The sequence below is a fragment of the Aotus nancymaae genome, unplaced genomic scaffold (genome assembly GCF_030222135.1).
Source record: "Aotus nancymaae isolate 86718 unplaced genomic scaffold, 86718_ANA_hifiasm-v0.15.2.pri h1tg000004l, whole genome shotgun sequence".
Classification (NCBI taxonomy): Eukaryota; Metazoa; Chordata; class Mammalia; order Primates; family Aotidae; genus Aotus; species Aotus nancymaae.
In genome coordinates, this window is record NW_026988415.1 from 13,644,352 (window position 1) to 13,658,369 (window position 14,018).

Below are 14,018 nucleotides of genomic sequence, written 5' to 3' on the forward strand. Positions count from 1 at the left end.
ATCTGTGTACTGAGGATGATAGAACATGCCCTCAACAGCATGATTGAATTATAGATTTTAAAATGTCTAGTATATATGTGACCAGTACCTAAGAAGGGCTCAGAACTGCTATTGTTATCATTTCCAATTTATTTTCAAGCCTCACGCTACATCATCTGTGTGGCATATGTCCTGTCGGGGACTCTAATCTCATTATACTCCTGCACTGGGTCAGCTTAACAAATGTACCTGCTCAGATCTAATATAGGGTTTTGTGTGGTGAATTAGAAAACATGGATTCTTTCAAGAAAAGAGCCTGTTGTGTTTGGCCATCCCCCACAATGTCTCTCACTGGGCCATAATTAACAAGGAAGCTGGAGTGGATGACAGCAACACACAACAGTGTGGATGGTGCCATTGCTAGACTAGACAGAGTTGCAGTCAGCAAACTCTAGCCTATAAAACCTCTCATGCAGCCGGGTGCTGTGGCTTATGCCTGTAATCCCAGCACTTTGGGAGGCCAAGGCGGGCAGATCACGAGGTCAGGAGTTCAAGACCAGTCTGACCAATATGGTGAAACCCCGACTCTACTAAAAATATAAAAATTAGCCGGGTGTGGTGGCACGGGCCTGTAGTCCCAGCTACTCAAGAGGCTGAGGCAGGAGAATCGCTTGAACCTGGCAGGCAGAGGTTGCAGTGAGCCGAGATGGCACCACTGGACTCCAGCCTGGGCAACAGAGCAAGACTCTGTCTCAATAAGAAAACAAAACAAAAAAACACTTCTCATGCACAGAAGAGAGAAGCGTCTTTAACTTGGAAGGACTATTTGTATTTGTGTGATCATGCTTTCAGCCAAACTTGGAACTGCCTTCCTACCTAACTGGATATAGAATTTACTCTCCTCTCTCCCTCTACCAGCATTTTTATGACCTTATCCATTACTGAGCTAACAGGCTACAAATCAATGTAACATAATTTGACTGCTTTGAGTCATATTTCCTAAAGAGTCCAATTGTGACCATAAGCAAATACATCCACCCTTACACATAAGCACCAAAAATTTGCCACCCCATAAGTTACGTTCTGTTAGGTTTCTGTTTGTTTATTTGAAAACATCAGTCTTCCCCTTTTCCAGTAGGTATATAGGTAGAAAAGTAAATGAAGTCAGCACTCTTTACGTCTCACTAGAATAAACTGTGACTCAAATACGGTGAGTGGTTATTTGCAAGGCTATAATTTTTTTAATGACAGATTTTCCTAAAAGAAACCACTATAACATCTGTCCAAGTACTCCAGAGAAAACAAAAAATACATAAAGATTAAAAGTCTATTACTTTAACAGCACATTGCCAAACACGGACAACTAGGATAAATGCCAAGAAACCTTAAAAAATAACTTCAAAAGATGCAACATTCAAGTCATTCAAACGTGTAGGTTCCACAAACAACAGGAAACAAGTCCAAGAGCAGTTCTACTTGTGCACGATGGTAACTCAGACTGTACTTCATCAAAGTTCATTCAGGTGTCATCGGCGTCTGAGCAGAGTTTGTTTTTTCTTCCTTGCTTGGAGATGTGTACACAGATTAGAGGAGAGGAAAATCTTCCAGATGCTGATGTAAGCACAGCAGGCTTGGTTCCCCTTGATAAAGTATGAAGGCAGATTTAGTTGACTCAAGCTTTATCAGTTTCCCTAATGAAAAGTCTTATGCATGCTGAAACAGACGAGTTACTGAATTGGTCATGCGAAGTATTTACATAAAGTGAGGTCAGTAACCTGACAGAATAAAAAAGGTAGTTGTTAAATTATTGTATAACCTTTTACAACTTGAATAACTTTGTGGGTAAATGACACTGACGTTCAAACCCGTCAAACATACATTAACAAGAAACCATTTACTGCGTGAAGAGGCACACATTATATAAAACACACACTTCATGGGAGGGATTCCTGCATAGCAGGAAAGTCACTACCACTACATAACAAATGGCTATGCCAACAGTCGAAGCTGCCACGAAAGGGTACAACATTAGAATTCCCTTAAAATCTCAAGGAGTATTTGCGATAGCACAGATACCTTCTGGAGAGTAAGTACACGTTTTGTTTGGAAGGGTATTTTCCATCAGAAACTCTGAACATCATGTAAATAAACCAATTTTCTAATTGGGTAAGATTTAAGGCAATGCTACTCAGACCTGAGGGGGGGAAAATAATCCCAAAAAGTTTCTATTTTTCTTCTGAATCATGAACAGGTCAAAATCAAAAATCAAAAAAAGTATTCTCCTTCCAAGGGTTCAATGCACCTTTAAGTATTGTAAGCATTACAAAATAGAATCTGCTTTCATACTCCAAATATGAAATAAGAAATGGTTCTGTGCTCTTCCTTGAAAACTGTTAAAAAAAAATGCATGGCAGCTTAGGTCATTAATATTAAAAAGTACCATGAAAATGAAGACTACTACACCTGCCACACACAAAGGAGCCACCCTGCTGCAGTCTACACTTCAGAACATGCGACTTCTCTTATGACTGACTCGGTGTAGTGTGGAACGATCATGGGCTCATAAATTAACTGTTGACATTGACTACAGACTAACATATGATACTTAGACACAGTAAGTTCAAAAATTTTACATTTTGCTCCTGTTTGGCTGCTAAAGAGCAGCAATTTAAATCGATATAAAAACTTCTGACAACAAAGCTTGCTATACAGATAAAGTACATAATCAAAAATTAAGCAGCAATTAAATTTCTCATTTAAACTTATCTGGTATAGAATATTTACATATTTGGGAAGAGAGATTTCTAAAACCACCATTCTCTTTACTCCCCTCTTGCCCTCTGCCCACCCCAACCCCTCCAAATCGAAGTCAAGTGCCCTGAACTATATACACCTGTACTTTGGCTAAGCTGGCTGGATGCGACTCCTTCTATGGCCTGGGTCTGGAAGAAAAGACATAGGGCCTCAGAAGTCATTTGCAGCCTTCTTTACTGAACAACAGTGTACTGCAGTCAATGAATCTGTGCTTTCACAGCAAGGGGGGAAAAGGGTCCCCACACTTCACTCCCCAACCTGAATGGGGCAAGATCACAACACCATCAGCTCCTTGCACCACAACAGGCCACCAGAAAAAAGGGAAAGAAAACGGTCAGGACAAAGGCAGCAGCTATCAACAAGTTTCCCAACAAAGGAACCTCTCCTCCCTGGGCTCCCAAGGAAATGACACTCCCTCCTCACTCTCCCTCCCCTAGCACACACACACAAATTAATTCACATCACAAGAACTGGGTACTCTGGTTAAGTGTCAGGTAAGTATAAGAAAGAGAAAATCCGTCACTTTTTATACTTTAACTGAGACATAAAACTAACAGAACATACAACATCACTGTGAAAATAACTTTCTAAAACAGATCCAGTCTACAGAGTGCAGCCAGGAAAACTTAAAAGGAATAGTTTGTTCACAATCTGCCATGTACAGGATATTTATATTCTCTCTACGCCATATAAATAGCATTTATATAGCTTACACATTCAGAGACATGCACTGGGACTTTTAGGTAGTACAAATTTCTTCACAATCACATGTGCAAATTTTACAAATCACTAAGTGAGTATTAGTAAGCTTAGGCTGGACCGTGTCTCGTATTATCTAACAAATTTAGCGGGGGTTCGGAATCATCCATTGGAAGAACCAGGCGTGTTCCTCGAATGACCAGTTCATGGTCTCCAAATGCAAGCTCCCGATCCAAGGCATCTTCTGAACTGTTTCCCATAAATCTCCTTGGGGCGCTGGATGTGGCCGATTCAGTGTTTACAGTAGAATCTCCATATGTCAAACTGATATCGCCATCATTGAGAATAAGATCAGAATCATCATCTTTCAACTGTTCCTGGTTCTAAATGCAAACAGATAAAAGTAAGATTTCAGAATTGTGGAGGAGTTCAAGAGACACTTCCAATAGGAGAATTCTGGAGGATTCTGCATTTAAAACCCTTCAGTGGGAGCCCACTGGCCTCAGGATAAAGTCTAAAGTCCATACCTTGGCTTAAAATACAGCGTGACTTGGCCCCTTTAGTTCCTCTCCTGCCACAATCTGCCTCTCCCACACCAACGGTCCTATTGTCTGCCAACCAGACTGAAGTACTGACAGCTGCCCAGACTCCTCCAGCGTCTCTTACCTCCAGGCCCTTCTACATGACCCCTCCTCCCCTTCACATGACTAACACCATTTATCACTTTTGCCCTAAAGTCTTCCTTGAGCTTCTAGGACTAGGTTAGGTGTTCTTCCTGTGTGCTTTCGTGGCATCCTGTACCTAGCCCTCTCCCTGTAGTGGCATTTACCCTTGAGCTATAACTGTGTGTGTATCGATCTGCCCTCAAGAGGCTTAGAGTCTAGTGTGTGGGGGGAGCTGACAGATATACATGTGGTGAAGACACAGGGTAAATGCTACGTAGTCCAACCACCTAATACGGTTTGAGGCACAGAAAAACATATCAAGCCCTCACTGCATGTGTGTCTCCCAGCTCCATAAGCATTGGTTCTCGTGGAAATATTAGGGCCAAAATAGTATACTTAAGTAAGGTTCTACAAAAGGGAAAAGCATCAGGAATACATAGTCCCATTTTGGCAAATAAAAAATGTTTGTGTAGAAAAGTCTTTTCTTCTTTATGTTTCTGTATTATCTAAATTTTTATTATAATGAGTACATATTCCTTTTAAAAATCAGAAGAAAGTCATTTCTTCTAGTGTAAAGAGAAAAGATCGTTCTTAATATTCACATTGATCCAGCAAAAAAGTCTGTCATTAATATTCCTTGAGGGAAGTACATTCTCCAGGTTTCTAAATCCCATGTTTGTTTGAAAATTTTGAATTTGTCTAAGACCATCAAACAGACTGACAAGACTATTAGACAAAATCTAAAAAGAAATTTAATCTGCTGTTGCTAGAATTTCCATAAATACTCAAAGACCAAAATAAATACAAACTCAAAAACAAACAGCTGGGTACGGGTGGCACATGCCTATTGTCCTAGTTACAGGGGAGGCTAAGGTGGGAGGACTGCTTGGACCCAGAAGTTTGAGGCCAGCCTGGGCAACACAGCCAGAACCCATCTCAAAAACGAACTCATAGCCACCAATCAGCCCAAATCCCTTCCTGTCTAATCTAGTTAGGACAACAAGTCTACCTAACCAGTATCTATCACTTAATTCAGCAATATTCACAACAAAGCTCTGTGGCTCCTTCACAGGCCCATGGTGGCTCTTCAGCACCTTCTAGTATCTTTATTAAGTTTGAAGTTTGGGGTAATATCTATCAAATTTTAAAATGCACATGCCTTTTGACTCAGTGATCTTATCTTTAAAATCTATTCTATATACTTTTACTATTTGGGTACGTTTATATGTAAAAGGATATTCACCAGAAGTATTGTTTGTAATAGCAAAAAAGGAAATGACTGAAATGTCCATCCAAAAGAGACTGAATACATAAATTTTGCTATAGCTATGAAATGGAATAGTATATACCCATGAAAAGAGAAGGTAAGACATCTAATGTACTCACATATAAAGGTATCCATGATATATCAGTAATTGAAAAAAAAAAAGCAAGTAATGGGACAATTTGCCTATTATGATGCCATTTGTGTAAAACAATAACAAAGCTATATATACACATATTTGTTTGCGATAAAATATATCAGGATGTATCCACAATGAGCCTATAATAAAAGACTGACTTGAGTTGAGGACTGCAGGTAGGAGGAAGGCAACTTTGATTTTTCACTTTGTACATTCTATACTGTATGGATATCTGGCCATGAGCTTGCTAGTTTTATAACTAAAAAAAAAAAAAAAAGCAGTTAACAAAAATAATATAAAAAATTACATCTGGGCCAGGCACGGTGGCTCATGCCTGTAATCCCAGACTTTGGGAGGCCAAGGTGAGCAGATCACTTGAGGCCAGGAGTTAAAGACCAGCCTTGCCAACATGGTGAAACCCCATCTTTACTAAAAATACAGAAAAATGAGCTAGATGTGGTGGCGCACATCTGTAATCCCAGCTACTTGGGAGCCTAAGACTTGAAAATCACTTGAACTTGAGAGGTGGAAGTTGCAGTGAGCCAAAACTGTGCTACTGCACTCCAGCCTGGATGACAGAGCAAGACTCTGTCTCAAAAAAAAAAAAAAAAAAAAATCAGTGTGATGTTTGTTATGGGTTAAACTGTATCCCCCCCCACCAAAAGATGTTGAAGTCCTAACTCCCAGCACCTGAAAATGTGACTCTGTTTGGAAATAGGGTCTTGCCTGGAAATAAGGTAGGCCCTGATCCAATATGACCGGTGTCCTTATGAGTAGGAGAAATCTGGACAGAGGTAGGTATGCACACAGGTAGAACACCACGTGAAGATGAAAGTAAAGATGCACAGTGATGTATCTGTAAGTCAAGGAAGGTCAAACATCGCCAGGAAGCCACCAGAAGTTAGAAGAGAGGCCTGGGGCAGATTCTCCCTCTCAGCCTAGAAGGAACCAACCCTGCCACAACTTGACCTTGGATTTTAGCCTCCAGAACTAAGAGACGGTAAGTTTGTACTGTTTAAGCCATTTGGTTTGTGGTACTTTGCTACAGCTGCTCTAGGAAGCCTGCCATGTTTTGCTACATTCCAAAGGACACAGGGTTGTGGAGGGCCTCTTCTGGGTTTGGGTGATGGTGAGTGGGTCTCTGGAATCCAAGAGCCAAGCTTCACTGCCTGAAGCAAGAGAGCTGGCTGACTTCTCTGCATAGTCATGTGGGTTCACAGGGCATGGTGGAAATGGAGACCATGTTTGAGAGGGGAGCCTGGGCAATGTGGAAGGGAGAGGAGGGGCAACATGGGGTGTGCTGCCCATCTCACGGGCACAGTCTGTCAGAAACGTGGACTGACTTGACATAACACAAAGCCAGAGGATGCTCCTCCGTGGCCCAGATGCCACCCCCACTCTGCCTACTCTTTCCTGTCCATTTCTTATACAATCTGCTCTCACATGAGGTTTGCTCACAGGGAACGGGGGTACGAGGATGGAGGTGTGGGTGGTTCATGTCTACACACCTTCAGTACGGCTTCCCCTCTCAAGTTTCTTCGTGTTGCATCTGAGTAGTCAAAACTGGTGGGCTTTGTTAACGGGACCCTATTTGATGTCATCGATTATTTCTGAAAGATTGGTTTAGAATAGAAAGTTTCTTTTCTTTTTTGAAATGGAGTCTCACTCTGCCGCCCAGGCTGGAGTACAGTGGTGCAATCTCTGCTTACCACAACCTTCACCAAACGGGTTCAAGCTATCCTCCTGCCTCAGCCTCTGAGTAGCTGGGATTACAGGCATGCACCACTGCGCCCAGCTAATTTTTGTAATTTTGGTAGAGACTGGGCTTCACCATATTGACCAGTCTGGTCTTGAACTCCTGAATTCAGGTGATCCACTCACCTTGGCCTCCCCAAGTGCTAGGATTACAGGCATCAGCCACGGGGCCTGGCCAGAATGGAAGGTTTTTAAAAAAGAACTTGAAAAATAAAAATGTGCACATTTAAAAACAATTTCCTAGTTGCAATATTTACCAAATTACCAATCACATGTAAGGAAAAAATACCCAGATTCTATCAAGATATGCTCATGCCTCCCAGCAATGTGGAACAGAGGCAGACAAGCTTTCTCAAACATCCAAAGGTTAGGAGGTGTGAAATAATAGACCATCTGTTCACTTTAGGGATGTCAAAATTGTTTTAACATCCTCTCAATGTAACTGAGACAACCCCCATTTGTGGATGAAAGCACACACATTTAGTGCTGAGTTCAGGACACATACTGCAAAGAAATGAAAGCCAGCATGGAAATAGAACTATTTACTAAAATCACCCACAGTAAGAAGAGGCACACTTCTATATCTGTTTTCAAATGCTGCTTCAAAGGCTGTGAATTATATTTATAGGTTTCAGTGTATTTTCTGGTTGAGCCAAATATGCTTAAATTCCCTCTCATGGAATTTATACCTCAAAGGCAGAAAAGCAAACCAAAATAAAATAAAACCAGCGACTCATCCACAGAGCAGATACATTTAACTCACTGAAGAATTTAGTTTTGGATAAAACCAACTTACTTCGTAAGCCTGGGGGCTGGTGAGGCACCTGGCGATGGGTCCACAGCAGGCGGGGAGTGTCGTCGTCAGCGGAGGCCCACTGTGAGTCAGCAGAGGCTTCAGATAGCTGCGTGGTTAAGGAAGAGCTGAGGTCCTTTCTTTACAAATTTAAAAGAGCAACTCATTTGATAATAATCACCACCACAGTGTAGTAACCACTTGGGAGGACAGCAAAAGGCTTTCACATCTGTGGTCTCATTTCCTCCTCACTTTATGGCAGTGAAACAGTAAAGGGATAGTTTATCAACTTCGCTTCACAGATAAGAAAACTGAGGCTCCCAGAGGTCAATGACCTGCTGAAAGCCACACAATGAGGTAAATGGGGACGGATCTCCTAGCCCAAATTGGTCTGAATTTCAAATCTTGTGCCCTTTCCACTCCATCATGTTGCTTTTCTGATTTTACTAAAACCAAAAGGAACATCACTGTAAATTGAGCACTAAAGGAGATAAGGGAGAAAGTAAACAAAGCTAATGCCCAGAGAGGAAATTAAACGTGCCAGTGGAACATAGTAATAAAATGGCTTTCATCATGGATTGTGAATTCAGCTGGCCTCTTGCATTTTGTAAGTTGAAACTTCAGTATCAGACGGACTCTTTTCTTATGAAGCTATAAGAAGGAAAGGCAAGTCAAACCTCAAGACAGTTTTAAAAACTATGTATCATGAGGCCCTTTATCATTGGCCCTCATTTCAGTATTCATTTATTTGCCAAAAATAAAAATAGACATGAGAATACATGACACTCAGAAGAAAAAAGAGGGAATCACAAGAAAAAGGAGAAAAGGATACAGACACATAAATTCCCCACTTCATTTATTTATTTTTTGAGACAGAGTCTCGCTGTGTCACCCAGGCTAGAGTGCAGTGGGTGATCACAGCTCACTGTAACCTCAGACTCCTGCACTCAAGTGACCCTCTCACCTCAGCTTCCAGCGTACCTGGGACTAGAGGTACCACAATGTGGTACTAGTGCCACAATGGTCAACTAATTTAAATTTTTTTCAACTTGATTTTTGCAGAGACAGAGTCTTGCTATGCTGCTAGGGCTGCTCTTGAACTCTGAGCCTGCCTCAAGCAATCCTCCCAACTCAGCCTCCCAAAGTGTTGGGTTTACAGGTATGAGCTACCATGCCCTGCCTCCTCATTTTCTAAAATGAGAACCTAAAGTGGTTCTCAATTAAAAATGAGAAAGAGAAAATTTCATGAATCCTCATATTAATAAAATCTAAGTAAAGATTAAAGCACTCTATATAAACATGCTTTATAAAACATCTGGCCAAACACAAAGCAACCAAAAAACTGGAATGATGAATTCTACTAGTGTTTCAAGTAAATGACCAGGTCTTCATCTTGTGGTACTGAATAGGTAGTATTGAGGCTAACAAGTCTTGATGTTTGACTCTACAAGAAAAAAATCCTTAAAAAACAAAACTCGCCAGATATTGACAAATGGTAAAAAAAAAAAAAAAAAAAAAAAAACAGTCCTGTATTTATTAATGAAATTAAACACTCTCTCCTACAAAAAGCTCCAGGCTCAAATGGCTTCACTGGTAAAATTTTCTTAACATTTAAAAAAAAGTAACACTAATCTTAATACTCCTTCAGAGAACAGAAAATGAAGGAATACTTCCCAATTCATTTTATGAGGCCAGTTTAATCTTGTTATAGAAACCTGACAAGGACATTATAAGAAAAAATCATAAGCCAATATTGTTCATAAAAATAGACACAGAAATCAGATGCAAAATACTAGCAAATTAAATCCAGTGATGTACACAAAGGATAACACATCATGACCAAGTGGAATTTGCTCCAGCAATGCAAGATTGGTTTATCATTCAATCAGTCAATCAATGAAAATCAAAATAACAGATTAAATAAGAAAAATATAAATATATGATCATCTCGATGCAGAAAAAGCATCTGATACTAAAAATTCTCAGCAGATAAAAACTCATAAAAACTCTCAGCAATCATTTGAACCCGGGAGACGGAGGTTGCAGTGAGCCAAGATTACGCCACTGCACTCCAGCCTGGGGACAGAACGAGACTCCAACTGGAAAAAAAAAAAAAAAAGAGAATGCTCTTATTGTACTTAATGGTGAAATACTGAAAAATTTCCCTCTGAGGTCAGGAATATAAGAATGTCCAGTATCATCACTTATATTCAGCATTGCACCGGAGAAGTCCCCTACAAAAGCCAACGTAAAAAGACTCAAAAAAGAAATACAGAAATTGGAAAAGGAAAAAAAAAAATCATTACTCATAGATCACTTAATTATGTATATAGACGATCAAAAAGAATCTATCAGAAATTGGCTGGGCATGGTGGCTCACGCCTGTAATCCCAGCACTTTGGAAGGCCAAGGCGGGCAGATCATGAGGTCAGAAGATAGAGACCATCCTGGCCAACATGGTGAAACCTCGTCTCTATTAAAATACAAAAAATTACCCAGGTGTGGTGGTGCGCACCTGTAATCCCAGCTACTTGGAAGGCTGAGGCATGGGAATCACTTAAAACTGGGAGACAGAGGTTGCAGTGAGCCAAGATCGCGCCACTACACTCTAGCCTGGTGACAGACCAAGACTCCAGCTCAGAAACAAAAACAACGACAAAAAAGAATCTATCAGAATTCGTTAAGTGAACGTAGCAAGATTGCTGGACCCAAGGTCCATATACAAAATCAAATTTTATATATATATATATATATTTTACATGAAACAAATAGAAAATAGAATAAATACCATTTGCAAGAGGATCAAAAACATCAAATATTTAGGGATAAATCTAATGAAAGATGTATAAGAGCTGTGCACTGAAAAGTACAAATCATTAATGAGAGAAATTTTAAAAGACCTAAATGAATGGAGCAATATGCTGTGTTTATGATATGGAAATTTCAATATTGTTATGACATCATTTCTCTCCAAATTCATTTATGGATTCAATATAAACCCAATAAAACTGCCAGCACTTGTGTGTGTGTGTTTGTGCGCACACACACCCATGTGTATAAATTGGCAAGCTGTTTCTAAAATTTAAAGGAAAATGCAAAGCACCCAAAATAGCCAAGGCAATACTAGAGAAGAACAAAGCCAGACTTTAATTACTCTACTGGATAGCAAGACTTATTATAAAGCACAGTGATTAAAAGGGTGTGGTATTGATATAAAAATAGAGAAATAGGATAAAAAAGAGAGTCCAGAAACTTATCCCTGCTTATACAGTGAAGTGATTTACAACAGATTGTATTGCAAATTCAGTGGTGTAATAATGGTATTTTTTCAATAAATGGTGCTGCATCAACTGGATATGCATATGGAAAGTAGCTCTTGACCCACTATCTCACACCTACACAAAAATGAATTTGTGATGGATCAAAGACTTAAATATGATAGTCAAAACAATCACATTTCTAAAAGAAAACATAGGAAAATATTTTCATGACCTTGGGATATGGAAGATTTCTTAAGACACAGAAAATACTAACCATAAGAGGTGAATAAAATGGATTTCTAGCCTGGGCAACAAAATGAGACCCTGTCTCTATAAAAAAAAATTTTTTTTTGAGATGGAGTCTCACCGCGTCACCTAGGCTGGAGTGCAGTGGCGTGATCTCGGCTCACTGCAACCTCCACCTCCTGGGTTCAAGCAATTCTCTGCCTCAGCCTCCCAAGAAGCTGGCACCTGCCACCACGCCTGGCTAATTTTGGTATTTTTAGTAGAGATGGGGTTTCACCTTGTTCGTCAGGCTGGTCTCAAACTCCTGACCGCAGGTGATCACCCGCCTTGGCCTCCCAAAGTGCTGGGATTACAGGCATGAGCCACCGTGCCTAGCCTATAAATTTTTTTTTAGAACTAGCTGGGTGTGGTGGCATGTGGCATGCACCTGTAGTCCTAGCTACTCAGGAGGCTGAGGCAGGAGGATCACTTGAGCCCAGGAGGTTGAGGCTACAGTGAGCTATGATTATACCACTGCACTCCAGCCTGGGTGAGAGTGAGACCTTATCTCAAAAATAAACAAAATACAATAGACTTCATTAAATTGAAGAAATTCTACTCCTTAAATATAGGATTAAGAAAATGAAAATGCAAGCTACAGACTGAGAGAAAATACAATAATCAACAAAAAACCCAATTCAGGAATATAGAGATAACTATAAATCATTGAGAAAAAGGGAAAAAAACTCAATTAATGGACAAAAGACTTAGACACACTTCACAAAAGAGCATATCTAAGTGGTCAAAAAACAAGAAAAGGTGCTCAGCCTCACTGGTCATTAGAGAAATGCAAATTAAACCATATAGATATCACTACACACCCATCAAAATGGCTACAATTTAAAAGGCTGAAACAGAGCTCCCTTAATTTGCTGATGGAAATAATCATAAATTCACCAAATTGGTTAAAACCAATTAAACTGGTTGCAATCACTCCGGAAAACTGGTTGGCAATGTCTATTAAAGCTAAACGGGCCAGGCACAGTGGCTCACTCCTATAATCCCAGCACTCTGGGAGGCCGAAGTGGGTGGATGGCTTGAGTCCAGGAGTTCAAGACCAGCCTGGACAACATGGAGAAACCCTGTCTCTACATTAAAAAAAAAATAAAAATTAGCTGGGCATGATGACATGCACCAGGAGTCCCAGCTACCCAGGAGGCTGAGGTGAGAGGATCACCTGAGTCTGGGAGGCAGAGGTTGTTGCAGTAGGCCGAGATTGCGCCGCTGCATTCCAGCCTGGGTAACAGAGCCAGACACTACTTCAAAAAAAAAGTTAAACATATACTTGCCTTAAATTCCACTCCTTGGTATATACCCAAGAGAAATGAGTGCTTATGTCCACCAAAAGATGCATGTTCATGCATGTTTTTGTAATAGCCAAAAGCTAGAAACAACTCAAATATTTATGAACAATAGACTGGTTAAAAACAAATACCCTGTAGTATATTCGTACTACAGAACTCTACTCTACTATAGCAATAAAAAAGAATGAATTACTGTTACATGAAACAATATGGATAAATTACACAGAAGATGTCGAGTGAAAGAAGCAAGACAGAAATGAATACCTAATATACAAATCCATATATATAAAGATCAAAATCTGGTAAAACTAACTCATGTTGATAAAGTCAGAATCATGGTTACCCCTTTGTGGAGGGGGATAGAGAATGCTCATTTATATCTTTATATGGGTGGTAGGCACACAAGTATAGACATAGGTCAAAATTCATTAAGCTGTACACTTAAGATTCGTGTATTGTATTCAAGTTATATGTCAATTATAACAAATCATTTTCCTACACAAATGAACTGAAATCTAAAATAATGAATATTTAAATATATCAGGGTGCTAGGTATAATGATCAGGTCTTCACTGAGCAGGACTTAACAGGGCAGTACTGAATCAAACAAGCTTTGATGTTTACTTCTACAAAACATACAGAAATATCAACTATTATTCTTCTCTTTCTCAACCTTAGGATCATTGAACTGTTTTATATATCATGTAGAAAATGTATAAAACATTTTTTGCAGAAAACTCACTGAAAAATTACTGCTAAATTAGAGGGATGAAAAAGCCCCAAGAGATACGAAGTGGCTTATATCCAAAAGGCTGACAATGGAGCCAAAAGTAATGACATAATCTTTAAAAAATTTTAAAGAGCCAGGCTCTCTCCCTCTCTAATGGGAGTCTTAATACCCCAGATAGGCTTGAATTCTTGTTTCCATACAGTAATTTAATTCTGAAGTACTTGCAAACAGTGAATGCAGAAATTACCAAACAGAACACGGTAAGCAGTAGCTTCTAACTGTTAAGTGTCAAGTGATTTTTCTTAAATATACAAGGCTTTCATCAGAAAGT

At 39.8% G+C, this 14,018-nt stretch overlaps 1 protein-coding gene across 2 annotated transcripts in view; it reads right to left on the minus strand.

The window, feature by feature from the left end:
* Nucleotides 1-1,194: 1,194 nt before the first annotated feature.
* Nucleotides 1,195-14,018, minus strand: part of SLC9A6 (solute carrier family 9 member A6) — a 60,948-nt gene continuing 48,124 nt past the window's right edge. For both annotated transcript variants that reach the window (XM_012472318.2, XM_012472317.3), the window contains 2 exons: nucleotides 8,112-8,217; nucleotides 1,195-3,875 (listed from right to left, as the gene is read on the minus strand). In XM_012472318.2, the coding sequence (XP_012327741.1) occupies nucleotides 3,603-3,875; nucleotides 8,112-8,217 (379 nt within the window). In that variant the 3' untranslated portion in view covers nucleotides 1,195-3,602. The remainder of the gene's footprint in view (nucleotides 3,876-8,111; nucleotides 8,218-14,018) is intronic.